The 15,271-nt window shown below is 37.2% G+C and overlaps 1 protein-coding gene across 2 annotated transcripts in view; it reads right to left on the reverse strand.

Annotated features, from left to right (window-relative positions):
* LOC128209620 (claspin-like) overlaps positions 1-15,271 on the reverse strand; it is a 29,910-nt gene that overhangs the window by 3,071 nt on the left and 11,568 nt on the right. The window contains exons 11-27 of one of the 2 annotated variants that reach the window (XM_052913731.1): positions 12,724-13,689; positions 12,072-12,184; positions 10,380-10,633; positions 9,574-9,727; positions 9,145-9,234; positions 8,632-8,717; positions 8,046-8,218; positions 7,112-7,239; positions 6,051-6,177; positions 5,131-5,248; positions 3,804-3,934; positions 3,240-3,416; positions 2,340-2,461; positions 1,822-1,943; positions 1,458-1,539; positions 1,057-1,151; positions 349-501 (exon numbers count right to left, since the gene is read on the reverse strand). In XM_052913731.1, coding sequence (XP_052769691.1) covers positions 349-501; positions 1,057-1,151; positions 1,458-1,539; positions 1,822-1,943; positions 2,340-2,461; positions 3,240-3,416; positions 3,804-3,934; positions 5,131-5,248; positions 6,051-6,177; positions 7,112-7,239; positions 8,046-8,218; positions 8,632-8,717; positions 9,145-9,234; positions 9,574-9,727; positions 10,380-10,633; positions 12,072-12,184; positions 12,724-13,689 — 3,091 coding nt within the window. Of the gene's footprint in view, positions 1-348; positions 505-1,056; positions 1,152-1,457; positions 1,540-1,821; positions 1,944-2,339; positions 2,462-3,239; positions 3,417-3,803; positions 3,935-5,130; positions 5,249-6,050; positions 6,178-7,111; positions 7,240-8,045; positions 8,219-8,631; positions 8,718-9,144; positions 9,235-9,573; positions 9,728-10,379; positions 10,634-12,071; positions 12,185-12,723; positions 13,690-15,271 lie in introns of both variants that reach the window. The other variant, XM_052913730.1, reaches the window with a different exon arrangement.

Consider the following 15,271-nt stretch of genomic DNA (forward strand, 5'->3'; position numbering starts at 1 on the left):
ACACTGTCAAGTACATTCTGGTCCAGGTCAAATGACATATCAATGAAGGGAAAATATTCAAACCGTTCTTGTGCCATGATTTCAATAGCATTCAATCATTTAACAATACATATCGCAAAAGCCGTTTTTTTGAAACGGGCTTATTTTCCTGGATCAAGAAATGGACAAGTATATATATATAGAAATAACCAAAATGAAAGCTTGATCAATATCAACATGTGTAAAGACATAGCTATGCTCAAATGTTGAAATAGAAGGTCCTCAAATACACTTACAGCTTTTGTATTTAAAAAAAGATCCTTTGTGCAATGTTAATGCTTTTTGGTGAATACTATGTGTATTGCATACCTCTGCTTCTCTTTCTTTGTCAGGGGAGATAACACTGAATGTGAATTTTCCCGAGCTCTTGGCACCCGCTGACGGGTTAACAACAGGTTTTGTCATCTCAGCGATCTTGGCGAGTGCCTGTTTACTTCGGGCAAGGAAGGAACCTCTCTTCTGCTGCTGTACAAAAACATTGAATAGAGATGAAGCAACTGAATATTACCTAATATTTGTATAATAGTTTTTAAGTGTTTAAACATCTTCAAAGATAACAACTTCTCACATATTTCAGCCAGAATTATGTGACTAAAAACACTATACATTTCAAGTTTCATGCGAGCATCACGCATATTTGTGACACAATATTAAACTTCTGTATGCTGCTGCAGGGTAAGCCATACTTAAAAATTAAACCTAAAATCATCCTTTTAAACTACACAGTGTATTGTTTTGGCTTTGTGGGATAAAATCAGGGGAACAAATAACAATAAAGGAAAACACATTATGAATCAGCACTTTAACTTGAAGGTAAGTACAGCATAAAAGGGGGTTTTGATATGGAAGAAGGAGGCCTTTTGAATAAGAAGGTAAATGGATGAAAAGTGGGAGCGCTGCTAAGCCTGTGTCAAGTTTTAATCTGAGTGCAACGCTGACTTTTTCAAATTGACGCATCAGACTTTAAAATCCTGTCATATGACATAAGTAAGGATATGAAATTGTAATCACACTTACTGATAGCTTCATGAAAGAGCCTGGAAATCCAGGAGTTTCCGCCCCTGAAGAATTCACCTTATCTGACGATTTTCCTGAGTTGGACTCTACCGACACTGAAAAACACAAATAAGGGAAGCATATTTAATATTTGGATCAGAATGTCTCCTTGACGCAGCATTCTGTACGTGCTAGGTTTGCTTGCAAGTCATATTACAGGGTTTATACAGCCAGTTTGGCAAAAGAATCTAGTAGTTTTCAAGGAGATTTCAAGGGCCTTTATTCCATTTTTAAGGAAATATGCAAATATTCTTAATAATTGAAAACTAGAAATCTGTAGCAAAATTCAATACAGCTATGTTTTTTTTTTTCAAAGTAATACAAAAAGACAAATGTAACATTGGTAGTTTAATATAATTTACCTTGCTTGTTAAGGAACACTTTTCCCAGCTTCATGAACTGACTGTTGTCATCATCTTGTCGGTCTTGACCCTCTTGTTGTTTCTGTGAAATAAAGGTAAATCATTAATATTCAAAATCAACACCAGATACTATTTTAATTAAATGTACATGACTTTACAACTTGTAAAAATGTCCTGGATATTTAGTACATTGGGCGTCAACTGGCAAACAGTTCACTGCCTGGAGTCGAAACTTAAAATTATAGCTAACATTTTTAACACCACTAGGAAAATGATGAACACCTCAATTGAAAACTTAGATTATAGCTAACACTTATTAACACTGCTAGGAATAAGTTAAACACCATGATTATGCTCCATATACCTGTTCTTTGAGGAATTTTTCACGTTCAAATCGCTCTTTCCGCCACACGAAGTCGTCCGTTTCCTCGTGTTCGGGCTCGTTATCACTTCCATCGTTAAACATGTCCTGTTGTGAAACATCATCTGGAAAGAAAGCAATTCACTTTAAATGCTCAAGAAAGATTTATTCTAATAGTTTTAAGTTCATTTTTCATAACAGTTCCAAGATAATTGTTTTCATACCAATCTATCAAATTATTTAATTTTCCTGTTCTTTCATTCTAAGATCATAAAAATTAATTAATTAATCAATTTACTTATAATATTGTTTACAGATAATAAGAAAAGAAGATTTAGGTATCATATGTGTATGTTGTAAATGTTTCTTTGTTATAAAATAAATTCTGTTTAAACCAAGATAGTTAAAAAAAGTCTGATTTTCCTTATATATGCTATAAATCTTATGTTTTGCTCATTAAAAAAAACATAATAAAAGAAATATGACTTTGCAAACTGTGAAAGATGGACATCTTGGCGTACCTATATTGCTCCATTTGAATTTTCTCTGCCTCCCGCCCCCCTCTGAGAACAGATCTCCGTCCGGTAAATACATTTCCTGGTAACGTAGCAGCTCCCTCTTGTCTTCATCTATCATCTGCTTGCTGTTCAGGAATTTGTGATAACATATAGTTTTTCGACTAGACAGAAATCTTCATACACTCATTTTAAAGGTGGGTTTATTAAGTCTTTAGTGTATTTTCCAAAGCAAGGGTGTTTAGTACCAGTATTAATCACTTTACTATGCTAATTGAAAGCACTGGTGTAAAATTAGAGTTTTAGCCAGGTTTTAAAAGGACAGGGTGCTGAGGGACAAAGAGGCACATTTTATCAGAGAAAATAAGGCATTTTCAATCTCGCCTCGCCAATGCCAGGAGGTGGAAGCGGGAAGAACTTTGAACGGCTGCCACTCATCGACCCGCAAGAAGCCTTATGAATTTCATAGATTAAGAAAATGTTAGAAATTGTGCTTTTTTGTAGTAATATAAGGTATCAACTACTAAACATGACTAAAGTACTAAGTTTGTTTGAATTGAATTGATTTATCTTCAGCATTAAATTCTTAGAAGGCATGAGGGGGCACATTCTGATCTCCATGAGGCTAGAAGGGTGCTTCAATAAAGGAACAGGGTGCAGCACCCTCCCATAACCCTCTAGCTAAAACTAAAGCCCTTAAAATTGACCTGATCAAGACTCATAGTTAGACTTTGGTCACAATAGGTTAATTTTACATTCAGACAAATGCATAAACAGGACAATCAAAACATGAAAACAGCATGTAAAGGATTCTCAGCTTCACTGAAATGATGTTCAGTCCCCGTAACTGTAAATAAATACTGTAGGGCCCTACATGAGATTAACCTTTTTATTAACAGTACTTACAGAGCGATCCTGCCGACCTCGTCTCTTATTTTCTCCCTGTCCACTCCTTCCATGTCTTTATCTCCCTCTTCCACTTCCATTATGTCTTCATCCTCGGCAAGGTCCAGGTTTTCATCGCTGTCATATTCACTGCCGGACAGCTCCGCTTCCTGGTCAACAAACTCATGGCGGATTTTGCTGAAAGAGAATAAGACATCAGAGTCAGTATGTAAATTGTTTAGGAAAATATTTAAGAATCACCCGATAAATTTATCTTGAAAAATATGAAACAAAACTGCCGTAGAGCAAATGAACACGCTTTTCTGTTTGTGTTGACTTGAAAAACCTGAGAATTTTTAATATATTTGTATGTTGTTGGGTAGCATTTTAGTGCTGAATCTAATTCAATCTGATTAAAGTGCTCCTGAAGACCCTTCAATGTTAAAGATCTTGAACAATTCCAATTCTGTTAATGTTTCTATTAGATTTGAAGCTCTCACAACAAAGAATTTGAGACACAAACTGACCTACCCTTAAATATTTTTCTCATGATTGAAGAAGCACAAGTCATGCTGATCAACCTACCCATGTTTATTTCTATCCGTAAAGCCGGAGAATTTCTGTGGTGGTCTTTCCTCATCTTCGTCACTGTCTACAGCGTCCGTATCTCCTTCCTCCTCTTTATCAGAGCCAGCTTCCTCTTCATCAGAGTTCTCCTGCAGAATATCACAATGATGAAATACAGTGTATGTTATAGCTTGTAGCTCATACGATAAGTCATAACAATATCTGTAAAATATTGTACAATGTATGTGATAGCCCGGGTTCACTTTGAGTTTTGAAATTTTGTCGCCACTTTTTTGGCGAGATCTAGGGCAGCGCCCTTGTGGGGGTTCAGAGGGCCCCTGCAGCTCCTGGGGTTTAAGCATTTTTAGATTGCATTTTTAACATACCTAGACATAGCTGGTAGAATGTATGTCATAGCTGGCACAATATACATAGCAACTGGTACAATGTATGTGAAAGATGGTACAGCTACATGTTAAGCGTTACCATATCAGCTCCTGGTACATCAAGGACTAATCTGGGGGCAAAGAATTCTTTCAGGATTCCTTGATTGGTCAAGTAATTCGCTGCCACCAATATTTATTCACTGGCCCTTTATCTAGAGAGCTTCAGAAACATGAAGAAATGAAAAGAATATTTTTTCTTCTTCTTTCTCTGCAATATTGTATAACAGTGCAAGCAGCGTACCGGTTATTAAATTATCTCCATCAGCAGTGCCCACTGCTGGCAGTATTACTTAACTGCCGTGCCTGCAGTGTTTTATAACTACCCTCTGCTCAGCTGGCAGTGTTACATGACTGATATCCGCCAAAAGTGCCCACCGCCAACAGTTTTATATAACTGCCCTGCATTACTGCCGTTCCAGCTGTGCCCACTGCCAGCACTATTACACAACTGCCGGCAGAGCAATTCGAACTCTGCAGTTATTCAATTTCAGAACAGGCAGAGCAACCAGCTGGCTAAGACTGATTCATTAGATGGTTTAGTTTCAATCAGTAAAATATGACATAAATACATAAGTAGTAATATATTTTCTAGTTGAAGAAGAAACAGTTAAAAGTGTGAGCCATCATCTACTTGAGGGTACCCGGTACCACAGAACACAGACGCTGGCATGAATAGGAACACATAACCTAGTAGTACAGATATCACATATTCATAGAAAACCTGCCTCTTACTATCACATAACTTCTTACTTTTTCTCCTCATTGTTACAGTAACAGGAATTTAATAACTCACCTGCTGTTTTCTACTGGAGAATTTATCTTAGAACATGACACAAATACATTGTAATAACATTTCTCACATTCATGGAAACCTGCCTCAAAATAATGATTCCCCCTACCTTGCCACCTCTTTTCTCTTCGTTGTCTGAGTACATGCCCACTGAATCTTCATCACTCTCGCTCACAGAAGCCTTCCTCTTCTTTCCTGAACATTTCTGGGTCTCACTTACACCTTTCCTGAAACACGTCAGTTTTGTGAGTTAATGGCTGATTCCATGATAACCCTCTTTGAACTTTTGATATAATATAAAAGCAAACATCTGTTCCTATCAGTACGAATACAAATTGTCACAAGGGCATTCCTTTACTACGATCAATTAACAACCATTTCGGGAACAACCGTTTTGACAAAGTGCAATGGTAAGTAAGTGCGGTGTTATGTCTATGATGGACTAAAATCTGCATTAAAAATCAAGCCTACCGTATCATGTTTGTAAAATACATGCATAATTATTATTTGCTCTTTAATGTGTCAGAAGACACAACCGCCATTTAATGCTTTATTGAATGAAACCAAGGTATACATAGCACTTTACACAAATATATATTGGCGTGTACACTATACACGTGTTATTTTACAAATGTTATCTGTAGCTCTCACATGTAAACAGTTACTGTCTCTGAAGAAGATAATTCCTAACACTAATACCACTTGAAGATTAAAAGTATCTTCCATGGCTGAGAGTGTTATAAAGCTTCATGCCAACCTGAGTATAGGGTGTTTTGCGGAAACAAGGTTTACCTCAGACAAAATTTTTTTTTATTTTTTTTTTTAATACAGGTACTTTTTTATCTTTGCCCGTGGGCAAGATAAGGATTTCCTTCCAGCATGGCCAAATATTTGGTTCTACTTATCTGGGATGAGAGAAATGATATTTCCTAGCACCCATACTTGATATGATTATTCCTAGCACCAATACTTGATATGATAATTCCTAGCACCAATACATTATGGTTTAATGATTGCTAGCATCCATACTTATCATTGAAGACCCCAGAGCACAGTCCCATCAGTTCGCCCATGTGTTCTTGTGTGCTGTTGGACTGGGATCCTTCGTCGAACAGGCTTTTACGAGATGATTTCTCCACACCACCTGCTTGGCTGTCTGTAAGTACAGTAAGACACTAGATTATTAAACAGGGCTGAATAGAGGTATACAATAGGACAATATGCATCAACAACATGTATGCACGATATTAAGACACAGTGCCACAGATAAGTGTCTTTATGGATGTAAATACCTTGTAACATGCACCAATTACAATATAAAAACAAACATCAGTTGTATAGGTACGAATAAAAATTGATACAAGCTCTACTGTTCCTAGAGTAAATTAACGACAGTTTTTGGAACAATTGTTTTGACTTTATAGAAGATGGCAATTGAACAAGTATAGGAACAATTCAACGCCTAAGCAGTGATCTGCCTTGATGAGCATAGTGCTTTTTAATGCGGAGGCAAGTATTAAAGAGCTCTGTGGGGTTAGAATCGATTAAGTTCTGCGATTAGGATCAAGCCTACCATGTTTTTAACATATATGAATATTTGCGAATTGAATGTGCTAATACACTTTCACAATCGCCGTAACACTTTACTGAATGAATCTAAGGTGTACTATTTACTTTACAAAATTACAACAGGGTGTACAATAAAGTAATGAGTTATCTGAAGCTTAGATACATGGTGTTTTGTTTTTCGTTAAGAGTATTAACAGTTATATTGGGATCCCATAAAATTACAAGAGACCCCTACCTTGTAGATCCCACACCAGCTGAAAAATCCTGTCTGAAAACCCCTGCATTGCCTCTACACATAGTCACTGATATTAATACAATGGCTATAGATTTAACATTTGGAATAAACAGGTACTTTATGACCCTGATTACCAAAGTAGGCACTAAACTAAGGAGATTTGGTCCCATCAATGTAGTATAGTTAGGTTTGTTTAATTATCTGTCTCTGTGGCTCATACAATTTGCGATTCATAAACATGCAGCTATAGAAAGAAAAGAGAAAATGCTTCGACGTAAGAACATACCCATGAATCTTCCCGAGCACATCCCAACCAGATCATCCATGTTTCCCTGTGTGCCAGCCAAGCCTCCTAAACCACTGAATGAGGTTGCCGGAGGTTTCTTCTTCCCTGTTGACTTTGTCTTTAAATAGCTGTAAAATGAAGTTTTATGTATTATAGGAAAACAGCTCTTCAAATGCTAAGGTGACATTCATATGGGTTTTTTACACACATGAATGCTTCCTTTTGTCAGCCAGGGTTCAATATGGGCCTGTTCTATGGACAGAACATTTGATTTACAGCAACAGATTCTATAGAAATAAAATGTAAGAAAAAAGACCTCAAAAGCCATATATAAATGTAGTCATGCCCTGCGGAATGATTGTACCGGTATCTTTTACAGTTTTTACCCATGCTTGAAGCTTAGTGACACACTTATTTAAAATCAGTACATACACATGTATGACAAACATAAATTTGAAGTGGTAAAACTGGAACTACTTACTAAATTATACATTTTCATGGAAAATATTAGTTATCAATAACAAGATTGTAACCGTGTATTTAATAGGTAAAAACGCACAAATATTAAATGATTAGTGAGTGCTTAAAAATTTACTGTGATCAACTATCATCTCATAAGATAGAAAACACAGTGTTTTCTGGACCTTTTTTCCATATTAAACATGGTATCCTCTATAAAAACCATTCTTTTTGACATCTATTCATCCTTTGCGATAAATTAAAACAATTGTATTATTTGTAGTACTGCTTATTTGGGAGTAAGAGTGCATCTTTAATAATAATGTAGTTCTTTGGTTTAAGAATAAGGCATACCATTTATCCTTATATGAAAAAACAGACTGTTTGGTCACTGAAGGTAAAGGCAAAAACATGCCACAACTCAATAATGAAACCTAAATCCTCACAATGTATCAGTTGTTTATAACATCCATACCCGTCAGCATCAAGCATGTTCGACTGTGAATCCTCCAGGAGAAAGTTAAAGTCCTGTGAGTGTTCCGTGTGTTTCTGGGTCTGTGTGCTGGATAGTTCTGGCAGGAGGGAGCCACACAGGTCCTGGGAGTCCTCTATTGGCATGGGGATGGAGCTACATGTCCGCTGACCACTCTGAAGGAACAGAGATGAATGTCTCATATTCAGCAAGATGAAAACAAAATTCAGTTCAGACTCTAACATATGCTCTTTAACAAGGATACATGTCTGCTGACCAATTAAGAAAAGCATTGAAAACGGTGGTCATATGAAGAGTTTTTATTCAATGACAACTCAATACTGGCTTTTCTTTAAGTACAAGGCATAATTCTAACATTAAAGCACCTGTAACTTGTAAGATAAGTGTGAAAAAGCGGGTTAAACAATGTCCACATTCTAGTATGTCATGTTTGAAAACTAATCTATCTTAGATAATTTAAATAGACATTTTACCATATATATAATCATGTATAAAAACATCCAAGTTTTAAATTTGTCCATGAGATTCTACCATGATCTGTAGATGGAAGTTGTGACAGGGATCCTACCTGGATTTGTGACCCCTCTATGCTTGTGCTTCGACCCTTGCTTCCAAACATGCTGAACGGCTTCTCTGGGATCACAGGCTCTGGTTCTGCAATTTATACAATAACACTTATTTACCAAAGTCGGCATTACAGGAGTTCTCTCAGAACTTGTATTTCTGGTTAGAGCTATGTCATTTAAACATATAACCCCCGGGGGAAGGCACTTTTGAATTGTACCAACCCCCCTACAGAAGCAAATTTACCCTTTTGGGGTCCAAATCAGTGGAAAAAGACACCCACCCATATACTAAGAAAATAATTGCCTGTCCCCCATGGGTTATATATGTTTTACTGGTTGCCCTTAGCTATTATGTTTCTTTCTCAATTTTTTAGTTTTTAAGAAAGTTGCATCTAAAGGTGAGGTTGAAGTCAACTATTTGTTTTAGTTCTTAGAAGTAATAATCTCCCCTGATACAATGTTTCAGATCAATACAATATATACAAACTTGACGACAAACATAATGCCAGTCTTACCTTTAAACAATGTACTAGATTCCTTCTTGGCTGGTTTTGAAATTGTAACATCGTCTCTGTCATTAGATTCATCATCTTTTTCTTCAGTTCCTGAAAAGTAATTTGATTCTTTTTGACTTTCGGAGATGTAGGCAACTTCAGACTTCATAGATGAACAATGTTACCTACACCATCCCCTCAATGACATTAAGTAATCAAAATTAGACTTCGCATGAATAAGCACATATTTTTCCACTACTTGGAATCAAAACAATTTAACAAGTTCTGCTTTATAAAATCCAAAACTTGATCAGGTCCGGAAAGCATTTCAAGGGCTTATGCTGGTTTCGACCTCTGTTTAAGGCAAATAACTTTCAGTTTAAGCTGCCAGTGTTTTCTTCTGATCAAGGCTGAAAGTATTCTTAAAATTCTAAAAGAGTTCAAACTTACCATCTTCCTCCTCATCGGAATCGTCCAGTTTCAGGTTGTACTCATCATCATCAGCAAACTCCGGTTCACCAATGTCTTCATCAATCTCTTCCTCATCATCTTCTTCATTGTCATCTCCATCTTCGTCAGCCTCTTCATCAGCATAAGGGTTTTTCTGACAAAAGATATAAAATAATAGCTTTTCTAGCAAAATATTTAAACCTATTGGTTTTCTTGACATTCAGCAAGTGAATTTTTTATTTGTACTTTTTTCTGACAAGATAATAGTCGGTTAAGTTTCTTATCTTGTGATTTTTGTTAAACCGACAAAAAATATTTTATAAAGCTATCCAACATTAACCAAGGAACAGACCGTCGGTGAACAGGGTTGAATCTGACTGCTGTACTGTGTACAGTCTTTGTCATAATATTTTTCAGCACTTGTCCTTTCCGGCAAGTAAAAAACACTTGCCCAAAAACAGTTTTACTTGCCCAAAATAACCAATTCATGCATAAATATACAAAAGCCAATATTTCAATATAATAATAACGATCAATCAGGATTTGTGAATTGTTGCTGAAGAAATTATGAAAACAGAGGGATCTGAATTTCAGAAAAAGGCACTTGCCCGTTCGGCAACCACCTGGGAATTTTGACTTGTCCAAAACAGTATTTACTTGTCCTGGGCTTCGGACAACCCAGTTATGACGAAGACTGTGTGTAAAGGAGGCTTGCATAAATAGGATGCAGGCAAAAAATGTGTGAAAAATCAGGTAAAAATCCAGTACACAGTATAACACGTTATTCACCAGTGATCACGTTATACCTTTTTCTTGGTTTCTTTTTCAATTTCCTCTTCATCATCACCGTACATGTCCTCAAAGTCTTCCTCACCATCATAATCCCCCTCTTCTCCATCTTCAGCATCAGTATCAGACTTATCAGATAGTTCAGCTTCCTCCTCGAACCCACCTTCCTCGTTATCAAGGGCGTATAACTCTTGTCGTTTCTGCCTCGCCTGCTCCCTCTTCGCCTTCATTTTCTCTTGAAGTTGTTCTTTCAGAGCAATCAGCTTGGCTCCTGCATTAACAAAACCATGGTGGTTTGATTCTGTTTTTGCAAACTTGCAATCCACAAATTAATTTAAGAAACATGAATTTTCAAGAATTTTGCATGCATTTGGTTTTCAAATTTAATAATTTATTAATTCAAGCAAATTTAGATATATATATATATATGCACATATGGACAGTCATTTATAATCCAAAAACTAAAATGCACCGCTATTGGACTAAATCAAAGAAAAGAATCAACTCAAATGTATCCCTCCAAAACTAGAGCTGTCACAGGAGTGACGAATACCCCCAAATGCCGCCTGGACACAGGAATGGCAAACCATTCCTTTGAAAATTCCATTGAAAAGAGGCCATAACTCCAAGGTTACTGCACACTGCATCTTCTTTTATCATGCATGTATTGTTTTATTTAAATCTGTTGAGTAATTTAGAAGTTACACTGCTGACTAGAAAAACTAGCTGATGATCTAGCTAATCTCTTCTGGAAAAATTTAAGGCCTGTATGCACCTAACTTCAGGACTTTTGATGGTCTTTTTAAGGACAAAATCAATTAAAGGTCTTTTTAAGGCCATGCAAACATTCTGATTAATACAGGTGCACCAAATCACATATTCAACAGTTCATATCATGGTCATTGACATCTGAAAGTTTGAAAAAGATTTATAGAAAAAATGAGAAAAAATGACCAAGGATTAGGCTAGACAAAGCTGTATAATTTTTGCCTATTTTAACTTATTCAGGGGCCATAATTGGAGACATGATCATGTGATTCCAACCACAATCACAGGGGCAAATGTTCTCACCATGGCTAAAAGTTTGAAAAAGATTCATTCAAAAATGACGAAGGAGTAGGACGAACAAAACTAATTTTACCCAATTTAACTCATTAAGGGGCCACAACTCCACTCAGGATCATGTGACTCCCACCAAATTCATGGAGGCAAAGGTTTACATCATGGCCATTAATATTTGAAAGTTTGAAAAAGATTTGCTCAATAGCTTCAAAGAAGAATCCTGGACAAAGCTAATTTTGCCCAATTTAACTCATTAAGGGGCCACAACTCCACTCAGGATCATGCGACTCTGACCAAATCCACGGAGGCACAGGTTTACATCATGGTCATTAATATTTGAAAGTTTGAAAAAGATTTGTTCAATAACGACAAAGATGAATCCCGGACAAAAAAAAAACGGACGGACAGACGGACAGACAGACAGACGGACAGACGGACAACCCGATTCCAGTATACCCCCCCCAAACTTTGTTTTGGGGGGTATAATAAGTTGTTGATTTTTTAAGTTTGCAAAATGCCCTGCATGTATAATGGTTTAAAAGGTTTAAGAACAGTTGGCCACTTATCTCAGTCGATTTCAATCCCTGCCCTGGGCACCTTTATGTTCCCAGGCATACTTTAATATAAAGTGATGGGTTTACACATACCTGGAGCCTCGTGTACACGGAGCGGGTTGGAATCTTCCTCCTCAACATGATACGTGAATGTGTTCAGTTTGAGTTCTTCCCGGTCATGGCCAACTGCATCCTTAGAGATTATGCTGTAATGGAAAGGAATTGATGACATACAAAATTAAAACTGTCTACAAAACCTGAAAGTCATAGCTAAAATGCATTAACAAGTTTATATGACATATGAAGTTCAAATGATCAGAACTTGATTCAATGCTTTATATATACCATGGAAAGGAGATATAGATAATGTATTCACTTTTAAGTATTATTACAGTGGACACATTGCTTTTCTATTCTAAATGAGGCCCCAAAAAAATTGGTTTGGTTGGGGTTACATCCTTTTCAAAAACAGGTAGGCTTTTTTTTGTTACGTTATATAAAGAACGTCCTTTCAATCATTGAAGAATTGTGTCAAAATAATATTTTGTATAAAGCTTTAAAGGTTTATACTACATACAAAACACACATTCATTTTTTTTTTTTTAATTTACCAACTGACAATATCAACTGTCAGGTAACCAGAACCAGATGTATTTTTTTTTAGGCCTGGGCAATATACAATGTTAGGAGTTATCAGAAACAGTTATTATTGTGTATATATCCAATAATTTTTATAAATATTTACCTGATGTCAGTGTCATGTAGCTTCTTCTTCTCTTTCTTCTGAGCGTGTTTGCTCAATCTGTCCATGAGGTTCTGGACACCAGGATGTCTTGGAGCCTCATCCTCATCTTCGAGAGTGATAAAGTTCTCCACTTCACCTCCTAGAGAGGGCTGAACATTGTCTAGGTCTATACCTGCAAGTGCGGCTATCCGCTTTCTACGCTTACTGGCACTGTTTTTAGGACTAGTCTTTTTGCCTGAACTCTGAGGACTTGATTTGTCCATCTGACTAGTAGAAGACTTTTCTTCATCATCCTCACTGAGTTTTCCTGCATTTGGATCAATATTTTCTTTATTCTCGTCCGATTGCTTGCTGGTTTCATCAATATTATCAATCTCATTATCTTTTTCAGTCTTTTCAAACTCATCGACATTTTCACCAATTTCCATATCATCTTCAAGTTTTAAGTCTAGTTTCATCTTATTAACCTTACTTCCAGTTTCTACCTCCTCTGTTAACACATTCACAATATCTTTACCTGCCTTTATTTCTACGTCCTTGAGATGTTCATTCTGAAATTCACTTATTTCAGGCAAGCTTTCTTTATCACTATCATCCAAATTACTCACAATATTTTCTCCCTTATTTAATTCACCAATTTCTTCACTCTCAAGTTTATCTTTTTCCACATTATCATTAACATTCCCTCCATCCTGAGCATTTTCCTCTTTTGTAGTATCACCTTTTAAATCACTTCCCTCCTCTGTTTTGTTTTTCTCTGCTCCCTCATCACCATTCCCAACCTGTTCAGTTTCAGCATCGTTCGTCTTCATTTTTTCATCAATTCTATCTTTAAGGGATTTCTCATTGTCATCATCAGGATTCCAATCATCATCAGAGTCACTATATTTGTCTTGTTCCTTCTGAGTTTTAGCACGAGCTTCTAGTCTCGTCTTTTTTAGAACTTCTTGAACAATTTTCACTTTCCTACAAATAAATAACCCTGTGATAGTGAATGTATACAATATTAAGCCACTGGCACAGGATACAGTCATGATATAATCGGCGTTTACATTACTGACACTTAACTGTAGTGGTAAACACAGAAAAAAACAGTAACACCACAGATGGAAGCCAGACTAGTGTTGTTTTTTCTAACCATTTTGGGAATGGAGCCTGGGCCTATACATCTGATTTGGAATAAATGTCATTTTGGCTAAAACTGGGAATTCCAATTTAGCCTAGAATTGATCAAAAGTGTATTAAAGTTTGTTTTTTTAAGAATGTACCAATCCCTCAATATGAAAATGTTTGGGGTCAAGTTTGTATATACTTTTTAAACATAAAATTGGGAATTTTATTTTTTTACAAGTATCTTTTAGCATTGGGAATGGGGCCAAATTTTAGCCCCAAAATGGTCAGAAAAAACGCTGCAGTGCTCATTTTTTAAATTTAGCCAGGGGCATGACTTGTATGTCACTTGTGGCAATACACGTATTGTTTTTGCACAAAGACAATGTTGACAACAGCAAGGCCATGACTGTATGACCATATCTCAATCTAATTTCTTCGAAATAACCCAAGAGCTTAGAATCTTTCAATAATTTTTTTTCATTCAAATTTAGATACAACAACACATCAACACGCTTCTACACAATGTTAAACTAATATCTATATATTATTTCTCTCCAGAAAATTCCATACACAATCAACTTAACCTGTGCTACAATTGAGCCTTTACTGCCCTTATTATCCTTAACATTCCCGAGCCTTCACTGACCCGGAGTCTCTAACATTCCCGAGCCTTCACTGACCCGGAGTCTCTAACATTCCCGAGCCTTCACTGACCCGGAGTCTCTAACATTCCCGAGCCTTCACTGACCCGGAGTCTCTAACATTCCCGAGCCTTCACTCACCTGGAATCTGTAACATTCCCGAGCCTTCACTGACCCGGAGTCTCTAACATTCCCGAGCCTTCACTCACCTGGAATCTGTAACATTCCTGAGCCTTCACTGACCCGGAGTCTCTAACATTCCCGAGCCTTCACTGACCCGGAGTCTCTAACATTCCCGAGCCTTCACTGACCCGGAGTCTCTAACATTCCCGAGCCTTCACTGACCCGGAGTCTCTAACATTCCCGAGCCTTCACTGACCCGGAGTCTCTAACATTCTCGAGCCTTCACTGACCCGGAGTCTCTAACATTCCCGAGCCTTCACTGACCCGGAGTCTCTAACATTCCCGAGCCTTCACTGACCCGGAGTCTCTAACATTCCCGAGCCTTCACTAACATTCCCGAGCCTTCACTGACCCGGAGTCTCTAACATTCCCGAGCCTTCACTGACCCGGAGTCTCTAACATTCCCGAGCCTTCACTGACCCGGAGTCTCTAACATTCCCGAGCCTTCACTCACCTGGAATCTGTAACATTCCCAAGCCTTCACTGACCCGGAGTCTCTAACATTCCCGAGCCTTCACTCACCTGGAATCTGTAACATTCCCGAGCCTTCACTGACCTGGAGTCTCTAACATTCCCGAGCCTTCACTCACCTGGAATCTGTAACATTCCCA

The sequence above is a fragment of the Mya arenaria genome, chromosome 11 (genome assembly GCF_026914265.1).
Source record: "Mya arenaria isolate MELC-2E11 chromosome 11, ASM2691426v1".
Classification (NCBI taxonomy): domain Eukaryota; kingdom Metazoa; phylum Mollusca; class Bivalvia; order Myida; family Myidae; genus Mya; species Mya arenaria.